At 44.0% G+C, this 16,167-nt stretch overlaps 1 protein-coding gene across 2 annotated transcripts in view; it reads left to right on the plus strand.

Annotated features, from left to right (window-relative positions):
- The window catches only part of SLC9A7 (solute carrier family 9 member A7), a 147,158-nt gene that overhangs the window by 113,528 nt on the left and 17,463 nt on the right, over positions 1 to 16,167 (plus strand). For both annotated transcript variants that reach the window (XM_059050611.2, XM_067024134.1), the window contains 2 exons: positions 7,384 to 7,447; positions 15,895 to 15,977. In XM_059050611.2, coding sequence (XP_058906594.1) covers positions 7,384 to 7,447; positions 15,895 to 15,977 — 147 coding nt within the window. The remainder of the gene's footprint in view (positions 1 to 7,383; positions 7,448 to 15,894; positions 15,978 to 16,167) is intronic.

The following is a 16,167-nucleotide window of genomic DNA, read 5'->3' on the forward strand; positions in this document are numbered from 1 at the left end:
CTGAGATGGTTCTCTTTATGCTGTTTGTCTCTTTCTTCCTTCCCCGTGTGCGCCAACCGTCTGCCCCTTTTCGAAAAGGGACAGGAGCTCCGGTTAATCATTCTTCTACCCTCCTCTGGGCTGACTGATGTGTTGATGTTCCTGAGAGCCTGTCCCCTCTCATCCCATTTTGGACAGTGTGTGGCACCACAGCTGGAGTTGGCGAGTCTCTCCGTGTACAGCTGAGCTTAGTGTTAAGAGCAGCCCATTGTCAGAGCCACAGACGCTTTCCCCACAAAATTCTGCTTGTGATCTAGTAAACAAGGCTTTTAATTCATAAAGAGAACTCAAATTTTATATTTCAGCCATGACTGGGGTATGGTTTATACCATTTTAATTCAGCACCAATGCTGTTTTACTTTTTAAGTATGAATTTGTGTACTTGTACCTTATCATGGTGAATCAGAAGATACAAAAAACAGATTTTTCTTTAAATCAGAAGATAATGAAAGACTCTTCTAATGCAGTTTGTTTCGCAGTGTCCATCCAAGTTTATGATTTGATTATGCCTAAGGGTGGTGATTTGGGGCTATCAGAGTAAAGACGTTAGTGTTTCTTCTTTCCTTTCCATATCTTTAACTGGCATGCTTTCTTCCTGATCTGATTCTGGGTGCTGGTAGATAAATCAAACACAAAACAGGTTTGAACTCTGTTCTTCTCGTTGTGAAAGTGTTTTACTCTCTGAGGACAGTGGTAAAAGCAGCAGTACCTGTCATGGGGCATGAATCTTGGGATATTGCCAGGCCCCAATGTAAACTGTAATGACATGCATATAATTAATTGAAGCATTTAAGTTCCCTGGATTCACACTTTTTTCTACTCTTTAAAATACACACACACACACACACACACACACACACACACACACACAGAGACACAAATTCATTTTCAGAGACCTGACTGTAACTACCAGTCAAGTAGCAGGGGAAATCCTTTCCTTTGAAATATCCAACCTTCAAGAAGGAAGGTCCATCAGGCAAAGTGCAAGTTATTATACTTGGGACATGAGAGAATTCAGATTCTGATCTGTTTGTTGTTCAAGGTTTTATATGAACGTGTGTGTCTCATATTCCCCAAATTATTTAGGACCTCAGCCATTCCAATTAAAAAGTAAAAACCTGTTGATTAAATCTAGCTTCTAAAATTTCTGAGATTTCCTGGCATTTTATATGGTGGTTAATCTGAATGTACATACTATATCAAAAGGGAAATGATTCATTTTTTGTATTCATTCCAGAATGAGCACATCAGTGTGATAGCTTTATTTTCTCATTTGGTATGGGATTACCACATTTGTCTTATTCTTAATGAAAGTAAGGATAATTCAGTTCATTCTGGAAGAAAAGACTGTTGTATGTGCTTAGATGAGCTCAACCCTGATGTATCAGGGGAGTGCTAAAATATGATGTAATAAAACAGCACAGAAATTTTAGATTTATATAGTGGCCTAGATCAAAAGTGTTATAACGGGTCAGGAGGGAAATATATATTGTGGACAGTTTCCTGAAACCAGGAATTTCAGAAAGTTAACGAACCCTAAGTCTTCTGAAGCACTGTACTTAAAATACTGTATCTGGTCTTTCTTGCTGCCCAGCACACCACCACCGCCCTGCCCCAAGGGTGAGGCCCTTTGTAGGGGGTCCACTATCATCCTTGGGGATTGGTCCAAGAGGCCCTCAACCCTGTCAGAAAAGTAATCATTCAGTTGTCCTGAAGTAAACAGCCTTGAATGGGGAGAGAAATCACAGAACACCGTCTGTGTCGCAAGTCCCCTGGTCTGTTTTCTTTTTGTTTTGTTTTGTTTTTTTACTTTATTAATTAATTTTTTAACATCTTTATTGGAGTATAATTGCTTTACAATGGTGTGTTAGTTTCTCCTTTACAACAAAGTGAATCAGTTATACATATACATATGTTCCCATATCTCTTCCCTCTTGCATCTCCCTCCCTCCCACCCTCCCTATCCCACCCCTCTAGGTGGTCACAAACCACCTAGCTGATCTCCCTGTGCTATGCAGCTGCTTCCCACTAGCTATCTATTCTTCGTTTGGTAGTGTATATATGTCCATGCCACTCTCTCACTTTGTCACAGCTTACCCTTCCCCCTCCCCGTATCCTCAAGGCCATGCTCTAGTAGGTATGTGTTTTATTCCCGTCCTACCCCTAGTCTCTTCATGACATTTTTTTTCTTAGATTCTATATATATGTGTTAGCATACGGTATTTGTTTTTCTCTTTCTGACTTACTTCACTCTGTAGGACAGACTCTAGGTCCACCCACCTCACTACAAATAACTCAATTATGTTCCTTTTTATGGCTGAGTAATATTCCATTGTATATATGTGCCACATCTTCTTTTTCCATTCACCTGCCGATGGACACTTAGGTTGCTTCCATGTCCTGGCTATTGTAAATAGAGCTGCAGTGAACATTGTGGTACATGACTCTTTTTGAATTATGGTTTTCTCAGGGTATATGCCCAGTAGTGGGATTACGGGGTCATATGGTAGTTCTATTTGTAGTTTTTTAAGGAACCTCCATACTGTTCTCAAAGGATACCATAAATAAGACCAAAAGACAACCCTCAGAATGGGAGAAAATATTTGCAAATGAAGCAACTGACAAAGGATTAATATCCAAAATTTATAAGCAACTCATGCAGCTCAACAACAAAAAAACAAACAACCCAATCCAAAAATGGGCAGAAGCCCTGGTCTGTTTTCTTTTGGCATTTAAAACCCAGTAGCAAGCTGGGAAGCAGGTTTACTTTCTTCTGTTCTGCACTTATGTCAGTAGCAGGGACCTCTGAGACCCTCCAAGGGGCCCTCCCAAGTTACTCCACCTGTGGGAGGGCCCCAGAGGTCTTTGGAGGCTCTGAGTGGGCCAGGGGTTGGGCTGCATCTCAGGCAGGTAGTTGGTAGCAACTGGCTACCAACTGCAGGTTTTCAGGGGGTGTGCACAACCAGATCTGAGGATGGCTGTCTTGGTTGGAATTTAGTTAACCATACGTTTCGGTTAACTAGCATTTTTCTCTTTGCCTTTCACTTTTAGTAGGAAAACCTCAACCAAATATTCTAAGATTTATCTGGGATTAAAAAACCCTTGTAATTACTAGACTCTGTATCTACCTATTTACCTATTATAGCACCCTATGTCCATGAATCTTTACAATTTGTGATTTTTCAGACCCTGGAGTAATATGAGGATCCTGAATAATCATTATTAGTAAATTAGATTAAATTATAGAGACAGGAAATTGTACTCACGTATTTGTGAAATATTTTCACCAAAGATATAATTAAATATTGTTTTTAAGTTGTGAAAAATTTTAAATCTGTAAAAAAAGCTGAAAGAATAGAGCAATGAATATCCAAGTTCTAACCTGGATGCGCCAATTGTTAACATTCTGTCATACGTTTTTGGGTCATTTTCTCTGTCTCTGTCTCTCTCTCTCTCTCTCTCTCTCTCTCTCTCTCTCTCAACCATTTCCGAGTACCTCAGAGTACGTTATAGACATCATGACTTTCTACCCCTAAATACGTCAGCATGTATCCCTTAGGAATCTATTCTTCTACATAATCACAGTATACTTATCACACCTGAGAAAGTAACATGAATTTTATACACACACACAGGATCCAGGATCCAATCAAAGTTTCCTTTGGTTGTCATCTTTTTTTTTTTTTTTTAATTCAGGCCTGTGGTGGTTCCATGCCCCTCCTCCTGCTCCTTGCCACCGTGTGCTCTGACTGACCTGGTTGTCACCTCTTTAGTCTCTTTTAATCTAGAACAATCCTCCCCCCCCTCCTTTTTGTCTCTTATGACATTGAGGGGTTTTTTTTTAAGGAGTCAGGATTTTCAGGATAACTGTCTTGCAGAATGCCCTACAAAGTGGATTTTTAAAATTTGTTTTCCTCTTGAGTGGAGATGGATAATCATTTTTTGGGGGGGGCAAAAATAATGTAAAAGTGATGTTATACTTTCTTGTTGCACCATATCAGGTGGTGCATGTTGTCAGGCTGTCCTTTTATTAGTGATGTTAAATTTGATCACTTTAGACACCAGGTCTCTCCATAAAAGCACTGTTTCCCTTTGGAACTAAAAAGTTACCTGTAGAGTGATCCTTTAACATCATGTGAATAGTCAGATTCCCAACAACCTTTTACCCACTGGTAAAATTGTCTCAAAACGATTATTACACTGTGAGGGGCAAGTGGTGATTTTCTAATCCTGTCATTCCTTTCATGTTTATGACAATTATCTGTATAGAAGAGCTTTCAATGGGTTTTCAATCTTATTTTCTATACCGAGGAAGTGAGAAATCTCTCCATTGTCTAAGTAATCAGTTCAAGCAAATTTTTACTTAATATTTGTGGGACTACAGAGTTGCGTCTCTGCAGGATCCCAGCAGGAATCTTGGGTATTATCACTGAGAAGGCAGAAGGAAGCAGATAGTTGACATTTTTTTTTTGGCAGAGAAAAAAGTGATGCTAGAGAGACATGGCTGGAATTAGTACTTTCTAGAATCTGCACTGTGCAATTTGGTAGCCACTAGACACATGTGGCTGATTAAATTTAAATTAATTAAAATGAAATAAAACTTAAAATGCAGTTCCTCAGTCATAGTAACTACATTTCAAGTGCACAGTGGCCACATGCTGCTGGTGGCTACCACATTGGACAGCGCAGATCTAGAATACTGCCATTACTGTGGAAAGTTCTGTTGGATGATGTGCATCTAGAATCACTCTCAAGTTCCCCCAAGCAAAATGTTGAAGCAGTTTGGGATGAGGTTAGGGTGGCCCTGATTTTGTGAGTTTATCAGGTTATTCCAGTGTTCCGTACTTCATTGTTTGAATTCTGGCCTGGCCATGTGGGCCCAGGATAATAGATGAATTCCTCTTATGTTTCCAGGACTTGAATGAAAATAGTCAAAGCCTAGTCTTTATAAGCAGTTCTTGTTAAACAGAATTTAATTCTTTTAAACATTTTTTTTTTCTCCTAGCAGAGGTTAGTTGAAAGAATAGAGAGGGCTAGACTTCATTTGGAAGCTTTTATTATGTTTGGCTTTATTTTCTTCATTGTAGGGCAAGGCACACTTAAGCCTTTTCTGTTACCCATAGGGATCCTATTTCACTTAGGCTGATAAAATCCATTTGTTTTATCTTTACTGCGTGGAAGCCACTTACAAAGGCAATACACCTGTTTCAAAATTCACAGTAGAGAAAGGAGAGACTGTCCGTGGCAGGTATGAACTGCTGTGCTCTTGGCCATCCTGCCCGCCGTGCCCTTCAGATCACATCATCTCATTGCTCCTGCCCCACAATAGCCTCTCTGTGGTTAGGCAGAAGGCTGCCGTGTCACCAGGCGTTCCGGTAGGCTGTCTGGGAGACAGACTGATAACCAGTGCTCTGCCCGTCTCTCTGAGGCTTTACTGGGGAGCTCACCTATGCAAATTAGTCTGCCAGGAAGTGGCTCCATGCGGCTGTAGAATCCACAGAACAAGACCTAATGTCGGATTCCTAGCTGTTGGTCTTACAGATCTGACACCATATAGAGGACATTTCTCTATGGAACATACCTTAGAGACTCTCAAAACAGGTGAGAGTTAAAGATCAACAGCTAGGAATTCAGTGTGACCTCTCCTCTACCACTTCAGTATGTTAGACACTTTGGGAGCACTGAGGCTCTCATGTGACCTCTGTGGGTAGTCCTGGGGCCCCAGAATATTTCATTTCCAAAGAAATCTCTGTGAGGTTTGTTGCTCAAAAGTCCCTGGATAATGTCCAGCTGTGAGGTCAAGCCTCCAGGCCTCAGAAACCCCTGCCAGAAATTGACCTCTAGACACAGCAAAGTCAATCTAATTCACTACAAAGATTCCATCAAACCTCAGGCCTGTGGGGAGGAAATCTGGTGCCAGGTACACTATAGGTTTTAACAGAGTGCTCAGAACAGGGCCTGGCTTGGTAGGCACTCAGTAAATATTTGCTGAATGCATGAATTCATCTCGTGGTTTTTAAACTTTGCCTTCAGCAAGATATGGGGTGACAGTTCCCTTTCCTTCTGTATCTCCTCACCCCCGTCCAGGGGGCACGCACTTTGGCTTAGTGCTCAGCAAGCCTGGGGTAAAACAGAGTGGAGGCTGCCAGTATGTCTGTGTTGTCTTCTATTCCTCCTTTCCATTAGTCTCTTTTCTCAAGATATATCCTGGGCATCACAGGTGGAGAAGTGGGAGGGAGAGGAGGAAAAAATAAGGCACATATGGGGCTTTGCACATCCACTGTCTGCTCATCGGAGTCAGCGCCCCGGTGCCAGACAGCAAATAACACACATGGTCAAGGCCATTCAGCACCTCTCTTCAAGCTCAAATCAGACCTACTGAAAGCTGTGTTTTCTATTTGGCTTTTATGATACCAGCCACTCTTTGCAATATTGGAGGGAACAAGGAAAGTAGAGAATTTTCCTGGCATCTTTGTCTCCTCCTCCACTGCCCCGTGTTATCCATGTTGTCAGTGCCACAGTTCTCTGCCTTAGAATGAGGAAGGTTCAAGGGTGAAGAATTAACAGATACATAGGGCAACAGTTGGTATGTTGCTAAGCCAAGTCAGCTTACCCTAGTGCTTTCATGGAATTCATTATAAGTGGATTGTGCCACCTTGCTTTTTCTTTCTGTCTTCAGTTGCTGATCTCAGGTCATCTGTGCTGCAGGAGGATGCAGGGCCACCAGGATAGAAAGTTAATGATATGCATGCTGAAATATTTAGGGGAAGTGTACGGATGTCTGCAACTTCATTTGAATTCATCCAAAAAATAAGGTGGATGATAGAGAGAGGGCTGGGTATGTAATAAAGAAAATACAGCAAAATGTTAATGGTAGAATCTAGGTGAGGGGTATACAGGTGTTCACTATAAATTCTTTCAAAACTTACCTGGATATATGAAACATTCCATAACAAAAGGTTAGGAAATAAAAGCAGGTCAGAGGCGAGTAAGGAAGCAGCAGAGAGGAAGAGACCTGGGGCGGCAGGACCCACCTTTTGCTACCTGAGACCATCTGGTGCAGGAAGGCAGGCGGACAGTTTGCCTGCTGGTGCCATTCCCCAGAGGTCTTGCTTAAGGTGTCAGCACACAGGTTGATTGCCCGGCCTACCCCTGGGATCTGATGTGGTGTATGACCTCTTTCGCACAACTTTTGCATGACAGCCTTCCCCTTCTTTTAGCTAACCACTCCTTCCACCTTGGGAAGATGGTCAGCCTCTTGGCTACTTTCAGCCAGCCTGGCTGCTATGGTCCAAGCTAATACTCTCTGTTTTTCTCCTTGTCTTTCTCTCTGATGACTTATAGAGTTGGTGTTGATCCAGATCAAGACCCACCACCCAACAATGACAGCTTCCAAGTCTTACAAGGGGTAAGTCACCAGAGGTGCTTCTTTCCAGGGAGGTGTTATTAAAAATAGCTAACATTTATTGAACATTTCCTACACGCCAAGCAGTTTACGCGGATTCCCTCATTGTGGTCTTGACAACAACCTTATGAAGTAGGAACTGTTATCCCCAGTTTATAGATTAGAAGCTGAAGTTTGAGAGTTGAAGTGAGTCATCTAAGGTCAGAGAATTAGAAAATGATGGAGGCAGGATTTGACTCCAAAGTCCCTGTTCTTAAACAACATATTAAGGGGCCAAAAAGTGTGTTTAAGCTGACTCCCTACCTTCCAAGAATGGATATTATGGATACATTGGTGATTGGCTCACGGTAACTGGTTCTGGGAAGGAGAGGGATGCGATCAACTCTCTAGCCCAGGGAATCTGAGCAAGAGAGGAGGGGCGCTGGGTGACAGCGTGGCAGTAGCAGAGCAGCAGCCCTCAGCCCCATAGGTGATGAAGGTCACAGCAAGGCTAACGGTTAAGGTTTGGGCAGGATCGTGGTGGCAGTGACAGCCTGGAGTGGAAGCTGTAGAAGCAGGTGAGGGCAAGAGCTCTATGGCCGCATCTCGTGTGACAGCAGGGAAGAGTTCCTGCTGCCACAGAGAATCCTGGTGGAGACAGGGGTGGGGCGGGGGTGGTGGTGGTTGGGGGAAGAGGCACGTGCTGGTCCTTGATTTTGCCATCTGCTCCGGTCACTCCTGCAGCATAATGCAGTGCCCCAAACATAGGAAGGAAAGTGAACAACAATTTCGTATCCACATGCATTCTCTAGGTTTGGAAAGGGCATAGTCGGGACAGGTTGCCTTTGCTCCATGAAGAAACCTGGGGGTAACTCAACAGTTGGGAGCTGGAATCATCCAAAGGCTCATTCGCTCATATGTCTGGCGCCTGGGCTGGGAGGACTCGGACTAGGACTGGTGACTAGAATGCCTGTGATGGCTTCTCCATGGCCTCAGGGTATGGGACTTCGTATGTGATGGCTCAGGCTTCCAAAAGCCCGTGTCCCAGCAAGCAGGGTGGAGACTATGTGGCCCTTTCTGGCCTAACCTTGGGAGTCACACAGCATCACTTCCGTGACTTTCTCTTAGTTACAACAAGTTGCTAGGGCCAGCCCAGATTCAGCACGGAGGAGATAGAGACCATCACCTCTGGATGGGAGGAGCATAAACGAAGTGGCAGCCATGTTCTAAAGCTGCCGCATCAGCCCTGTTGTGGGGCTGGTGGGCTGATTCTGCCTCCAGGTTTTACTCCTTCCCCAGGCCAGCATTTCCTGGGCAGGCAAGGTGGGGGAAGGGAAAGTCACGATAGGAGCAGAGATTTGTTTCCCAAATGGTATTATCTGGCCTTGGGAGTGAAGAACAAAGCCATGTTGAGTGTTTCTTTTTCTTTCAGTCAGCTTTGCATCACACTCATCATCGCACTCAATCCCAAATCCAGTCTGCATGTCTTAGATGCCCTAGGATCTTCTAAATGACTCCAGCTGCCAAATCAGATTTAACACATCTCACAAACTGTGGTGCCGTGTGGGGCCCAGGGGTGCCACCACAGCTTTCTGTGAGGGTGGTCCAGCCTGATGAGCCATTCTTGGGTTGATGCCCCTTAAGGGACACAGAGCCATGACCTCTGAAAGTTCTAGGCATTTTGGGAAGAGCTTTCAGTGAGCTTCACTTGGAGACTTGGTGCCCACTTTAATGGTGCTCTAGAAGACCTTTGCGACTACATTAGAATTGGCCATTGTGCCAGTTGGGAACATGTGGTTTCAATGAGAAGCTCTTTTTGAAAAGTTGCTATTTGACTCGAGCTTTGATTAAGGACTTTAGAAAACAGGGGTTCAGGAACTGTGCACCTGGCAGCCAATTTAGAGTCTGACAGTTTGGGTTCCCCCAAACTGGGATCTGAGGAAACCTGGGTGAAATTCATGGTGGACATCCTCATTTCACTGAAGGGAAAATAATGGCTCTGGTAGGATACGTATCCTTCATAGACCTGTGGCCAGTCAAGTTAATTTTGTAAGAAAAACAGGTCACTGCCAGGTGGATATCGAGGGTTTGGGGCAATTTCATCTTGACAGTTCCAAGTTGGTCAACACCGCCACCCTCCCCCCGGCCATTTTGCTGTTTTCCATTGCTTCTGCCTCTGGACTCAAGCATCTGTGAAAGGAAATACGTGAAATGGTTCGGTTGGTTTCATGTAGCTGAACTTACTATGTCTCAGAGACAGTGGGCCTGTAACTAGACTTAGTAACAAACTTGCTGTGGAAATGTTTGAAAAGCAGTGGGTCCTAAATGCCTAGGGTTCTGGCAGTGCATTTAGTCCATGCAGTGATAGCTAAGGTAGCACCCCCAGCCTCAGGCAGGGTGAACACTTGAAACCGCCCTTTGGGCCAATTTTGACCAGGCAGGTGGCAGCCACTTCCGCTGCACTCCCAATGGCGCCCCTTTGGCCGGCCCTGGTCAGGAACTGTGTCACACCTTCACTTTAACCACCCTACTTCCAAACCTCATACGCAGTCGTGCAGAGGGCCCTCAAAGGCAGTTCTGTTGGCATTTTGAAAGTCTTTCAAGATTGCCGTCAGAGGGAAGAGATATGGGAACATATGTATATGTATAACTGATTCACTTTGTTATAGAGCAGAAACTAACACACCATTGTAAAGCAATTATACTCCAATAAAGCTGTTAAAAAAAAAAAGATTGCTGTCAGACTGGAAAAAAAAGGCGAACTTCAAGTTCAGCTCTTCAGGACAGCTTCTGAAAAATGACTCATGCCCTCATGCAGAAAGGGCCTCATTTCTCCAAGTCCTCCTGGCCTGACTTCTTGATCCAGTAAGCCCTTAACAACAGGGCTGGGAGCACTCCGTGGTCATGAGAAACCAGTAAAACAGAGAACTAAATGGGCTTCTCAGTTTTGGGTGAAACCCTGGGTTCCTTGCAGCTTCCACTGAAATGGATCCAGGTCACATGCTCAGTGTTGTCATGAAACTGAAATCAGTTTCATGATTTCATGGGGGAAGTCCAGATGTTTGTTCCCCATCTTGCTAAAAGCAAAGAACCAAACAAAAAAGTGATGTTTGATGGGAAAGCACAATTTATAAGGAGCACGATTTTCCTCACCGGTCCTAGAAGCCCAAGGTTATAAGCAGAGTCATGGCTACAGAGCCACAGAATATTAGCTCATGTGGGCGAAAGAAGGGAGCTGTTGGCCAGGACTTTTGGCTCTATGTGAGGGAAGCATAAGAATATCGTGGATAGACTTCAGCTTCATGTCCCTGGCAAGTTTGACTCATTAGAACAAAACAAAACAAAAAACTCAGCTGCTTTGTTTCTGTGGAGGTCTTGGTGACTTTGCAACCAAAACAAAAACAAGCCCAGCTGGAGGCAAGCTGCCTGGGCCTGGGGGTGGCCTTCCAACCCATTCAGGGGGGGATTTTTCATGCCAGATGCAGCTGAGATTTATGTTGGCCGGACACGCAGACACATCATTCACTTCCTTCCCCAAGTTTACAGAAGCACGCTCATTGATGAGGCCGCTTTGGAGTAGCTAGGAACATGAATCTGAATGTATCCTGCCTCTGTCATCTCAGCAGGACAAGGTCACAAGCAGGATATTAGTGGAATGTGGGGGAAGGGAAACCACTGTGCTTGTGGTGTGTGTGTGTGTGTGTGTGTGTGTGTGTGTGTGTGTGTGTACCCGAAAACTGCAGAAACTCAGCTGTTTATAGTTGCATTCACATATACCTTTCTGGGCAAGTTGGATTTGTTTGTTCCTGGGTCATCCCCCAGTTTCCTTCCAGGCTAAAATCTGACATCCAGCCCCTTAAATCTTTAACTTCAAACAGGAGCAGTTGCTGAAGTGCCTTTCCTCAGATTACTACTCTCTGACTGCCTTCCCCACCACACTTTTTTGTCTTTCTGATGGCCTCCTTGGCCCCTGATTTCCCTTTCTGCTATTCTTTTTTGTGTGTGTCTTAGAAGTTCAAAACTAACATTTATTCATTCATTTGACAAATATTTATGGAGCATCTGTTATATTTCAGACATTCTTGCAGGCTCTGGGAATACATTTGCAAACACGACAGATGAATCTCTGTCCTTAAGGACTTGGTGACAATGTGATGAAGGATAAGGGTGGAGAGTGGCAGAGGCGAGATGGTGGAGGGCCTTGTCTGCTTCTCCAAGAGGGACTGTGAACCTCCCCCCTGCTGTTCCGAGTGTCCCCGTGGACAGCAGCCTGGGCATTACCAGAGAGCTCGTTAGAGATGCAGACTCTCAGGCCCCACCTGAACCCACAGAATCAGAATGTTCACTTTAACAGGGTGCCCAGGGTGACCAGGACGGTCGTGTGCACTTTACAATTTGAGAAGCCCTGGTGGAGGCAGTGTGGCGCTCTTAATTCCCTGTTTTTAAACCCTGTGTTACCCCCCTTCTGAGAAATCTTGGCCCCATCATCCCAGGGACATGAGAAAGACCCAAATCGGGTTGCATCAATGATGTACTCTTTTGCTCTGCATTAGTTTCATATCGTTGCTGTAACAAATTGCCACAAACTCAGTGGCTTAAAACAATACAGTCTTATAGTTCTGTAGGTCAGAAGTCTGGTGGGCTCTACTGGTTTCTCTCTTTTAGGTCTCTTAAGGCCAAAATCAAGGTGTCAGTGGGGTTGGGCTCTGGGGGGCGAAGCCTCTTCCAGGCTCCTTCAGGTTGTTGGTAGAATTCCCTTCCATGTGCTTGTAGGACTGAGGTCCTGTTTCCTTGCTGGCCATTGGCCAGGAGTCAAGCTCAGGTCCTAGAAGCACCCGTGTTTCCTGGCTCTTGACCCCCTCCACTTCCAACTATGAAAACTTCATGCTCTGAATCTCTCCTGCCTCTTCTCCCACTGCATCTCTCTGACTCTCTTGCCCCCCTTGTCCACTTTTCAGGGCCCATGCGATTATACTGGGCCTACCTGGAAAACCTTAAGTCCACCCACAAAGCCCCTTTTTGCTGTGTAATGTTAACAGACTCAGGCTCCAGGGATTAGGATGTAGAAATCTTTGGGGGGCAGGGGAAGTATTCTGCTGCATATCTGAAAAAAAAAGCTGTTCTCATTATTGTAATGACCTTAACATAAAAAATACATCTCTTAAAAATAAGAATGGAATGAAATATAGCTCTACCCAGAAATCATTATTCATTAGTTCTAGAAAAATTATTTCAAAATAGGACCTTTTGCCACTCCCCAGATCTTCAATCTGCTTTCTTTTTCTTCACCCCATATGTATCTGTCTGTCTGTCTCCCCCTCTGGAAATGTGCTCCTCAAGTGGCAGGTGCTGGGTCTCATTCCTCTTTGTGTTTCCAGCACCCAGCATGGTAACTGGCACACAGTAGGTGCTTAATGAATGCAGGAGAAATAGCCATTCATTGTTTCATGCTCAAAAAATGGTGATAAGCAGAGCTAGTGGTATTTATTTTCCTGAAGGGGCTTCTCTTAACAATTTCAGTAAAATGTTTTAAAATCCCTTGTGTAACTCATAAGGACAGAGAGCAGAATGGTGGTTACCAGGGTCTGGGGGACGGGGGAGGGGGAGATTTGGGGAAATGTTTAAGGGTACAAACTTGCAACTAGTAGATAAACAAGTTCTGGAGAGCTAATGTACAGCATAGTGAATGTAGTCAACAATACTATCTTATAAACTATAAAGTTGCTAAGAGACTAGATCTTAATTGTTCTCACCACAAGATAGAAATGGTGATTATGTGACAGGACAGAGGCATTAGCTGACCTATGGTGGTAATCAAACTGCAATATATAAACATATCAAACCAACACTGGTGTACACCTTAAACATATGCAATGTTATATGTCGATTATGTCTCAATTTAGACTTGCCCAGAGTCACACAGCAGGGCAAAAAGGCACAGTCAGGAATAGAGCTAGGACTTGGACCCAGGTAGTCTGTTGAGAATGCCTGTGATGGTTACACCTACGCCTCTTGGAGCATTCCATTGCCTTTGAAACATTTCTCAGAGATGCCAACCTTGTGCACAGCCTTGAAAGTTGAATAGGGATCAGCCAGGTAGGTGTTGTGGGTGGAAGAAGGTGAGAGTATGCAAGGGTGTTCTGGATTCTAGAAGCAGCCTGAACTAAAGACATGAGGGTGGGAACCGTCCTGGTGGGGATGGAGGTTTTGAGGAGGGCATGGTGGGAGAGCCAAGTCCTCGCTGTTTCTCTGGGCAGCGCAGGCAGGCAGCCCACCTACTGTAGGATCACCTGCACCCACACCGACCCCTGCTTGGAGCCCGCAGGAAGGACTGGCTGGCTTGTGAATGGTAGCCACCCAAATCATGCCAGGAAGCAGTTGTTGATTGTCTTCCGGGTCAGCTTAACAAAATCAGTCCTGTTCCACAGACCCTCCCCGATTTCCCCAAAGCCTCTATATGTGGATTTATCCAAGTTCTTCCTGTACATAATCATGCTTCTGGCCCCATCTCTTAGAATAAGAAGTTGTTTAACACCCCCGTTACAGAGTTGCACTTTTTATTTGCCCTGAATTTGTAACCTTTCAGGGTTGGCTCTTGGTGTCTTACATTTCTAAGGTCGCTTTATCTTATTTGTGGACTGTAGGCATATCTCTTTGTAGCCTGAGAAGACCTTTTCTTAATTTGCCTTCAAAAAAAAAGCCTTTCCCTTGCTTTACTCATTTTCTTTGTCCCTCTTGGGGCTTATATAGGTCAGTCTCCTGTAGCTTCCTTAAGGTGAGATGGCAAGAACTTAAGTGTTGCAGGTGATGAGAATGCACTGTGATTTGATAATGCAGAGGTTAGGATGACAGAATAGGGGTTTGCCATTTTTATTGTTATTTTAGTGGAAGAGCAGACAAAAGTGACTTTGGGGAACTTGTCTTATGCCCAATGGTTTATAGCATCCTTCCAGAAGATGTTTATCATCTTGCTAGTTTTTTCTTTAGTAAGATTCTACAGACACTTAGAACCAAGAGCTTAGAGCCTATCACTTTATAAAGAAGCATTTAATTTTTTTCGTAAAAAGGTCATCTCTCAAAAACGTCATCTACCACTTTTCCACTCAGTCGTGTGGCATTTCGAAATCTCCCTAGAGTTGTCATTGGGCTAACAGTTAATTACCTGAAGGAATGATTGTTATCTGCAAATAGAGACATTTCTGTGCCCCCTTTTCCCTACATGATTTATTAAAATGTGAAATAAAGTTAGTCTCGGGTCTCTCCTTTTTATTTCCTCATCCACAGAAGGGCCCATTTAACTAAGCCATTTGCATACATGTCACTAAACATTCCTCAAATACCGTGGGGGACTCTGTTTCTAAAAGTCATCTTTGCCATTGGACATATTAGGAATTTAAATAGTGCTTGCTAACTTCCCTCCCTATATGCTTGTCTGTATCTGACCTTCTCAGAGATTTCTGACTCCCTTTTGGCATCTCTACTACAGGTAGAATTTACACCCACTGAGATTTGGAACTACATACTTGTAATCGTTGACTCAACTTTTATTTGGTTATTCTTGATTGCTCCTTACTTGTAGAGCTGCCTCTCCCTAGAACATTCAAGAGGAGGATGATACAAATGGCTGCACTTCACAAGCAGCCTGTACTTTCAGAGCTTGTCATCCAGCAACATAGAACTCCAGCAGTGCCCTCAGACTGCTGCCATCAGTCCACTTTTTAATATTAATTGTGCTGCTTATCCTACTTGCACAGAACAGATTTCCTAAACCGCAAATGAATGTTTGATTGTGCCAGTTACTTTGAAAATGAAATGATGGGGATGTTTGAGTTGGAAAGGCATGAGAGGAGTAGTAAAGGGGAACGTACTACCTGAGGGCAGAGAAGATAACAGAGATGCTGATTCTGGCTCCCTTTCCCCTGCCCACCCCCCGTACTCCCTTCCTAAAGCTGGGAGGGCAAGTTACTAACTGCCTGGAACACAATGCAGGTGCCTGGGTAAGGACCACAAAGAGCCCTTGGCTGGTTTGTCAGGAAACTCAACCAAGCGTGATTTCCCCAGGCCAGCTGTGGGGGACCTGGAAGGTTGGTTTTACAGACAATTTCTTTAATCTCCTCTATAAATCAATTTTGGCCTGTTAGGATCTAGACTACTTTAGGGTAATTAACCTGCTAAAAGGCACTCTGAGGAAAATTACAGTAAAATGGCCAAAAGAAATTTTGTACTACATTGAGTTGGTCTACCCTCAGACATAACCAAGCCTGTTTCTTTGGGGATTGATTTGTCTGCCTTTTGGATTTATTTGATTTCTTTTAAAATATTACCTCCCGATAAATCTTTGAAATTTTGGTGATACAGGATGTTTGACTCTGAGCTCAAAATCTCTAAAGGTTATGGTTAAAAGGGAAGCTTTCCCTCCTATTTCCATCCCTTTTCTGCAACTAAGCATCTTTCTTCTTGTTTGTTCCTAGGATGGTCCAGATAATACCAGAGGAAACCGGACAAAGCAGGAGAGTGCATGGCTATTCAGGCTGTGGTACAGCTTTGACCACAAGTATCCTTTTAAGAGGATTCCCTGTAATTGTGAAACATCAGTGATGAAATCCCCTTGTTGAGTTGTCAGTGAATGACTTCTGATGAGCAAGGGAAGATGTGTGCTTGCTGCTACAGGTGTGGTCAGTCCTCTCTTGGGACACATGCAATGATCATTCAACCACAGGCAGTCATAACGAGCATCTCTCTGG

Source organism: Kogia breviceps, chromosome X (assembly GCF_026419965.1).
Source record: "Kogia breviceps isolate mKogBre1 chromosome X, mKogBre1 haplotype 1, whole genome shotgun sequence".
In the NCBI taxonomy this organism is placed as follows: Eukaryota; Metazoa; Chordata; class Mammalia; order Artiodactyla; family Physeteridae; genus Kogia; species Kogia breviceps.